At 36.4% G+C, this 8,808-nt stretch overlaps 1 protein-coding gene across 1 annotated transcript in view; it reads right to left on the bottom strand.

The window, feature by feature from the left end:
- Positions 1-1,861: 1,861 nt before the first annotated feature.
- NEIL3 (nei like DNA glycosylase 3) overlaps positions 1,862-8,808 on the bottom strand; it is a 48,004-nt gene continuing 41,057 nt past the window's right edge. Inside the window, exons 9-11 of the mRNA XM_024194239.2 lie at positions 8,214-8,640; positions 4,003-4,177; positions 1,862-2,543 (exon numbers count right to left, since the gene is read on the bottom strand). Coding sequence (XP_024050007.1) covers positions 2,361-2,543; positions 4,003-4,177; positions 8,214-8,640 — 785 coding nt within the window. The 3' untranslated portion in view covers positions 1,862-2,360. The remainder of the gene's footprint in view (positions 2,544-4,002; positions 4,178-8,213; positions 8,641-8,808) is intronic.

The following is an 8,808-nucleotide window of genomic DNA, read 5'->3' as shown; positions in this document are numbered from 1 at the left end:
AAAGTCCTGGAAATAAACTTTCAGAAGAGCTTGCTTTTTTATGATAATAAAAAAAATTAACTGCAAGCTTTGATACAAGATGTACCATTTTAAAAGAATGCAGTTTTTAATGCAGTAACTTATTTCTAATATATTTAAATTATTCAGGCTTCGTGAAAATTCATTATTAAAGAGATGAGCCAATGACCATGAAAAAATATTTAGTTTAACATATTTCTTGCTCCAATTTCTAAATTGCTTTCTGCAATTTATAGCGAGAGACTTTTTTCAAATGTTGCCCAAATAGCAGTAACAGTGTATGTGTATTAAATGCCTAATCCAAAACCTACTGAAATCATTAGGAGTCTATTCATTGACTTCACTGGGTGTTGGATCAGATCCTAAAAGCAGACATTTTAAAGAGTAGAAGCCCCTTTTCTGATCTGCTGATGTTATGCATGGTGCATATCATGCCTTCAGTTTACGCAGGACTGACCACTTGTTTCAATGGGGAATTCTGATTAAAAAGCAAATTAATATTTGATTGCCTTCTATAGCTCACTGCTCTTTGATCAGATTGTTAGCCTTTCAAGTCTGATATATTTTTCTATATGGATTCCCAAATTGCTGGAATAGGGCATGAAAAAAATCTGCAATAAGGTACAAACAGCTATAATCCTTTAACCTAAAAATAGTGAGATGCATTTGTTTCAATTTGTATAGCATAGCATTTAACAATTTGTTTGGCTTTAACAACTGGCTAAAAAGAATTCAAGAGTTTGCCCTTTTGTCAATATTCAAGAATTCGTCATTTTTTGAATTGTCAAAATTTGAAAAGTTTCATCCAGTTCTAGTTTCAAGGTTGACCCTGTTAGCAAGATGGACAGTGCCAAAAATTACTGTTGTTTTTTTTTTTTTAAAAGGAATTTAATATAAGCTAGTGTTAAGCTACTATTTTAAAAAAAATCTGAAAAATGTTTATTTTGAATTTAGTCATTTCCTTGAAGTGTTTACAACTCAAGCATTGCAGAATTATGCGTGCAGGAGAACCAAGAAAGTGACAAATGACTTGTTTTCATTTTGCACTTCAGTCAGGTTGCACAAAGTAAAAATTGACAACAAAGGTGGAACAAAATTTAAAGGCTTTAATTTTTACAATCTGAGTGTTGTCAGAGGTAAGGGAGACTCTGTAAAATGAAGGCATTTTCCCTTTAGTAGTCTGTCACCTAAATAAACCTTGTACTTGTGTTCTTATTTTCTATGTAATTTAATATTTTCATTGTTTTATAAAGATGCATTAGTGCTTTGTGGAACAAAGGTCACAGGGTTTTATAATTGAGGCTTTAGTTAGATTTTAGTTTGCTTACTACTTTGAGCAGATTATATTTTAGTGAGGAAATGTAAGGTTTTTTGATTACTCCCTCCCCCCTCCATTTCTTCCTCTTTTCCATGATCCTGAACAACAGCCACACAGACATGACATATGCAAACATAAATTTCCAGAAGCTGTTAAGAATAAATAGCACTGCTGCTTAACGGATTTACACTGATTGTGAATCACAACAGAATTAGGGTCTTTAGTATTGTTATACAATAGCACACTAGTAACATCCTTTCAGGGGTCTATTAAGTGGCACTAGAGTCATTAAGACAGATTAAAATATGCATTAGAGAGATTTGTAAAATTATAAAACAAACATTAGTGTTTTCTATTACAAGTCTAGCCAACAATAGTGAACTCATTAAGTATGACAAGATTTGAGTGTGCAAACACAGTGATCCTCATAACGAACTATTAAACATGGATCTGTATAAATAAAATTTAAAGAGTGATTTTTTTCTTAAATTTTATTGAACACCAAATTTTCACCTTCCATTATATGAGAAGTTCACATAACAATAAATATTTGAACACCTGCAATGCTGAGGAACTAACGCGACACCTATATAAGGAACAGACAGACTCCAATCAAAACCCAAAATATTGCACTGACAGAATATTACAATACATCATAAACTACAAGTGACAGCTACATCTTAATGACAGATACATTATTCCCCCTTCAGACTAGGTCTTCTCCCAGGAAACTAGCATGCTAATGATATGTTACAATTGTTTAACTTTCAGAATGCCAGATACGTTAACTGCTAATTCTGAAAGATGCTACAGTTAGATAAAACAGCTACAATGATAAGGAATGAACAAAAAATAAAATTTTCTCTAACCCCTACCTCACACTTTTCCTTTCCAAACACAATCTAGGCAAAATTTGTATTGTGAAATGTCACCTGAGAATGAATCTCCTAAAATAATATCCTTTGGAGCAGAGAACTATAGTACACATAGTATGAAAAGTACGATGTCACTATAGATGAAAATCTCAACATCCTGGAATAATCTTCATTCCTGGTCCATTTTCTGTCCACTTGAAGAAATCACACTGTTTATCCTTCCCAAGGGGACACACAAAAAAGTTCTTTCCATTATTAGGCCCAATCTTCAACACTGTCCTCATAATGCAGCGTTTCCCATGATTGCAGAATGGAAACTGTAAGTCTGCCCACTGTAAAGAGAAATTATTAATTTACCATGGGTGTTACTGTGTCTAATGGTCAAATTCCTTTTTATGGACCAATGACAAAAATTCAGACCTACAGGATAAGCCCTCCCACTCGATTCAGCCATGCAAGTGGCAATCAAAAAAAAAGCTCCCCTTAAAACTGCTTGTTTCATTTCTTAGAGTCAGGTAGTTTGACTTCCATAGCTATAACTGAAGTTACAGTAAATAACTTCAACTTGGTATTAAAATGCACCTTTCTTCTGAATGATGAGTGTTACAAATGAATTATTGTGTTATAAGTTCTTCTCAGTGGCCTGACAGTCACATGCGTAGATCAATAGGTCTAAGTTGCAATTTCCTCATTTTAGTAAGAATAACGAAGGGAAGCAACTGCTGTTACTAATTAGACTTATGGCATTTGAGGAGGATCTTTCTTGGTCACATGGTCCTAAAGCCACTGACTTGAATGCACCAGTCCGCCCCACCCCATGTACAAACTGCAATAGAACAATGGGTCTAAATTCACCACACTCCGGAGGTGGTACACACATTTTTTTTACCCGAGTGATAGCCTCAAGTAACTGAGCATGTGAACTGGGAGTTATGTGCCTACCCTGCTAAGGCACTTTTGAAAATCCCATTAGGTAACTATCTGCACCTCACCTAAATACTTTTGAAATTCTGGCTCTTAGGAGCCTACGTCATGCTGAAAGTTAGTGGGACTTGGGTACTTTTGAAATTGTATCTAAGATAAAATTTCATTTTCCTATAGTGCTCAGATATAGAAGATTGCAAATATGCATACACAGTTATACTCTGATTCTTCACTACTACTACAAAGGAATTTTTTTTAATAGTTCAGTAGTAATTGAAATGTGTACAGGCAAGGTTTACACTCCAAGCTAGGGGTGTGATTCCCCTGCTCTCATTGAGCCATCACAAGTATAAATAGCAGTGTAGCTGTGATGGGATGGGTGGTGGCTGCGGAGATATGGCTAAACCAGACCGAGCACATACCCTCTGCTGCCACCGCGGCTACACTGCTATTTATACTTGCACTAACTTGATGAGAGCCAGCATGAGTATATGTATGCGAGCAGGAGAAACACACCTAGCAGATAGCATAGATGTAGCCAAAGTGGGATCTCCTTCAGACATTACTTTTGAATAATAGTAATTTTAAAACCTACAACAATCCAACCTTCCTCAGGTACAAAACAAAACAATTGGCCAGAATCGCATCCATTTTCCATGGTGTTTTTTCTATTTAATAAATAGGAAAGTATATGAACTTGTGAACATTAGATATTAATGTAAGTATTATTCATACTTTCTAAAACATAAAAATATTTGAGGAAAAAAGGACTTAGTTAAAGCAAAAAAGGGGGTTTTGACTGATGAATAATAGTTTTATTTGTTTCATTGGGAAGCTTAAAACTAAGGCCCGAGATCTTGTACTTACTTTGAAATAGTCACACTGAGTCCCTCTGGGTAGAGGACAAGTATAAAATTGTCTGCCCTTGTTTTCTCCCTCCTTTCTCACAACTCTGAGACTGCAGAGGCGGTTGTGTTTACTGCAGCGAGGACTGACCGCATTTAAGGTACAAATACCATCTGTCATGTTAACTCGATGTTCACTGTAATGACAGGTTACAAAATAACTCCTGCATAATATTAAAGGGATTACACCACCAAAAACCCCACACACACTCCTGCTTGCAAAACAGGATTGTCAATAATGTACCTTTGCACAGAGTGACAGCTGGATAGAATTTTTCTAATCCATCCCATTGGTTCTTTATATATAAAATGGATGGATTTCACTGACATTGAATGCTAAATTTAAACTTCTAAAAAAAAAATGCAGTAAATTCCAATCTACGTCTAGAAGCTGTCTTACCTCAGGGCTTTTACATATATACCAGTTTTCCCACTATGGATCGGATTTTATCTAGTTTAAGACATCCTGAATTTCAGCAGCAAGAAAGGTTACAGTTACCATCTTCTCTCAGTCTCTCATGCAATGGAAAACCATCACAAATAGCTTAGACAAGGATCTTTACCTACTTGTTCACTTTAGAGAAAATTTTCCATGCTCTTTGATCAAATCTACTGTAATGATCCCAATCATATTCCAACAAGGAACTGTCTAGCTGACTGAGCGGAAACTTCTCTTATAAAGCTGGTAGGGAAGCTTTGTTCTCCCCTATGGTTATTAAGAATAGTTGGAGATTGTATCTGAATTCAACACAGAAGGGCATATTTCTTAGTTACCTACAGTTTAAATTAGGTGAGTTTGCTTTAACAGTGTTTTAGAGAAAAAAGGAATCTGTTTTAACAGGTACAGGTTACATGTCATGTTTGCGGAGTGGAACAGCCTTCCACTAGTGATGTAAACTGGGGTGAAAATGTAAGAGATTCATTCATCTCTACCTTAAAGAACAAAAATCTGACCAGGAAATTTCAAGCATTTTATGCACAACACAAGTTATCTGCGTAACCTTGTGTTCCCATTACTGTTACCATGTCTCCCTTCTCTCCCTTGACCACCTCAGTTGCTTCCAACCTGGTTGCATTTTGTCCTATCAGGGTCTGTGTTTGTTCAGAGCTCAGCCCACCATGTTTATTTTTAAATGGGTACATGTGGGGAACGTCTACAAACATTCACTTTCCAACTGAGGTTCATGTTGGAACCTCTGGTTTGGAAGACTGGTGAAGATCACTGGTGAGCCTAATCGTCTCTTTGGATACAATCACAGTAGTACAGAAGAACCTCTGACCTAACCCCATTTAAAATATGATTGTTGGCCAATTACTTTGCAATATTAAGGTAATGGTAATATACATATTTAAGCAAAAGGCAGAATTTACCTTTGGTATTTGGTCTATAACTCATTGTCATTTGCTCAATTTTTTAACGAGCTCTCAAGAAAAATTTCTTCTCCCTCCCTTTAGGAGGTGATAAGCCCCGTGTACTAAGTGCACACGTACTTGCAAATAGGAGAAGTCTGAGGCTAACAAATTCATTAACTTGTTTTCCCATTTTAAAAAAATACTCAAAGATAACCCAGGAAGGAGGAAACACCACCTGGCAAACAAATAAGTTAAAAGGCGCTCTATCAACTTGACTTTTCATAATGAATTTTCTGCCTTCTGATGATGTGTTATAGATCTTTCAGCAAAGTAAAGTGAATGAAGTAAATTGCTAGTGCAGAAGATCATGGGACTGATCCTCAGCTGGGGTAAATCAGCATAGCTCCACTGACTCATCCATGCTGATTTACCACAGCTGAGTTCAGATAATTATCAGGCTGCAATGAAACTGACCAGATGCTAAAAGCTTGATTTTTTTTCCCCAGTGGGAATCTGGGTTGCTCTGCTCCTCTGAAGTCTGGACATAAGTGCTGTCAAATGCATAAAGTAAACAAACTGGAAGAGAAATATTTTCCCCATTCATTCATTTCCATGTTAGTAATTGTAGATATTTCTTTTAACTAGAGTAGGTCACAAATTTTCAAACAAGTGTGATTTTCAAATTGACTGCATCCCTTGAAGCTGTTCTGAAAAGTATTTATTATATGCTGTCCAGGAAAAATTAAACTGAATATGTGTGACAGAACAGGCCAATGTTTAACTTGTGCAATTTGAAGCAGGGTTTATGACCTTGTAGAACCATATTTATTTTTTTTGGCAAGTGAATGTAATATAAAATACAATATAATATATAATATAATAATTTTGTCCATTCCCAAGGTAGCGGCAGCAGCAACAGCAGCCAAAAAACAAAATGAAAAAAAAGAGGTCTTCAGAAGTAGTGTTTTTTGTTTTTTCCACAAGAATAAGTCACCTCCGGCAGGGATCAAAAATGGAATAACTCCATGGGAAGAAGAACTATCACTCCAACCTTCTCTTAAATTTGGTAGTGAATTTTAACAAAGGAGCTCAAAAGGCCCTTTCATGCCCATCACCGGATGGATTTCTCTAACCAGTTAGAACTGAGAATCTGGCTTTTAAATGTGCAAAATATAACAAAATAACTGCTGTGGCCTGATAATCTTTGCTATAAAATTAGTTCTCGTTTTAAAACAAAACATTGCCTAAATGATCATTTTAGGTTTTTTTAACCTAAGTAATATTGGAACCATTATACTTTTTAAATCATCCAGAATGAATGAATTCCTGCACCCCAAGGCAATTAAAGATATTTTCATTTTAGACAAAAGTCAGGTCCAAGGCCCAGTGGATGTTTGCACTGAATAATATAATTACAATCCAATTAACCACAGAGACCAGAGATTACCAGGGGAAAATAGCACTGGTGGCTAGTTTTGTGACTGGTTCCAGTGTTTCTAGAGTAGCTCATTTTCAGTTGCTGTTCAGGATACATTACTGCCACTAGTCAAAGGAAAATGAAACAAACCAAACCAAAGGAGTTTGAAATTTATACAATTCATTGAGTGGAAGTGCCACTGGAAGTATGTATTTTATTGGATGAATGTGTTCTGATTGTGCCCAATAGAATGCTGATGCTAATCAGAATGGGGCTGCATTGAAGTTATGTTCCTTAAACTGACGGTCTAGCAGCACTATGTAGTGTACCTAACCTGAAAATTAGAAAGAGAATATGATTTTTTTTTAAAGTCAAAGTGTTTGTAAGCTACATTCATTTTTACCTGTGTGGGTCCTTTTATATAATATCCAAGTGCCAGAAACACTCTTGTGAGATACGGAGATTTCTTCCCAATTTTACTGGGAAAAAATCTCCCTATTTTACTGGACTATATAGTGATTACTTTTCTTTCTGGCCCACTTAGTGTTTAATTATTTAATTGTTCTGGAATGGCTCTCACGAGAGAGAGAGACCTACATAATAATAACCCATAGTCTGGTCCCCAAAAACGTGAAGATATTTCATCCCATTTCTTTCAACTTCTATCACTATCATTTCTGGAAATGTCAGTGGAACGGAAGCAATACTTAAGTAAATACTGTTCAAAGTTCTCTCATTACAGTGTGATCACATACTGGGCTCTTGGATGTGGGAAGCACTGGTTCATCCACCAAGGCACCCAATCACATTGTTCCTGCAATGCTCGCCCACTAATTCCTGTCTCTTTGGAGACAAGGTTGCAGACAGTGAAACATGTTTGTGTCAGGTTTTGACATAAATGTATCAGAATCCGCAAACTCAGTGGTTCCCAGCCTTTAATGGTAATAGATTGGCACACTTTCATCATACCCTAATCCCCTTTTGCTGTCTCCTTTTTGTTTTTTTAATCTGTTCTTATTTTCTTCCTTTTCTGTGAATTTTTCCATTTTGGCTTTGTTCTCTCCCTCCCCAATCCCCCGACTCTCACTCAACTCTCTGACTTGCCTCATTTCCATGGAACACATTGTTCCATCTCCAGGCCAATGTCTCCCCCCGGGCTTTCCTCCCTTCTTCCCCTGAGCCTTCTGAAGTTACAGCAAGCACTTTTGATGTTGCTCAATCACACCAGCACAAGAGAAATAAGTGAACTGGCTTAGGTTCCTAAAGTAAAACATCAAAGGCCAAAACCAAATTTCCCCCCAAAACACAGACTTACATTAATTTCCAGTTAGCAAATTTATTTTTATAGAAGGCTGATGGCACTTTATATGAAAAGCTTGTTTAAGTTTTGGAAAATAACATACCTATTTGACAAACTCACGTTACTTTTGAAATCTGAGAATGAATGATCAATCTTCTGTTTCTTCCTCACTGGATTAGAAGAATCAGCCTGATGGTGGGAGGGTGATGCTGTATTTACTGCAGTGAGTGAGTTTGCTGAATGAAATTCATACTTTTTCCCACTCCTCTGGCGGGTGTTATTCTGGCAATAGTTGTAGTTTCTTGGAGAGTCACAGTGAGAATTCCCATCTGGCGTTTGGCTATCACTTCTGTCATTTTTTAAGGGAGTGAATTTACTGCTGAGATCTGTCAAAACTAGAGTTGTCATTCCAAATGTGGTTTTCCTATTGACCTTTATTTCTGTGTTTGGCTTTCCAAAGCAGTTACAAGGGTACTTGACTAAGCTGCTATTAGAGGCTGTAGAATCTTTATCATTCTCTACCTTTGAAACTTGGAGAAAAAATTCTTGGTTATCCATTTGTGTGAAAGTTTGCCTATAGTTCATATATAAACTGCATGTATTAACATCCGCCATACATTTATATAGACTACTTCACAGATTAGATATACACAGGATTCATTTTCCTCCATCATAGAAGTTTAGCCATTTTTGGAGTC

Source organism: Terrapene carolina, unplaced genomic scaffold, assembly GCF_002925995.2.
Source record: "Terrapene carolina triunguis isolate 2854851 unplaced genomic scaffold, T_m_triunguis-2.0 Scaffold66, whole genome shotgun sequence".
NCBI classification, from domain to species: domain Eukaryota; kingdom Metazoa; phylum Chordata; order Testudines; family Emydidae; genus Terrapene; species Terrapene triunguis.
The sequence above is the reverse complement of the archived record's forward strand: the minus strand, read 5'-3'. Positions and strand labels throughout refer to the sequence as shown.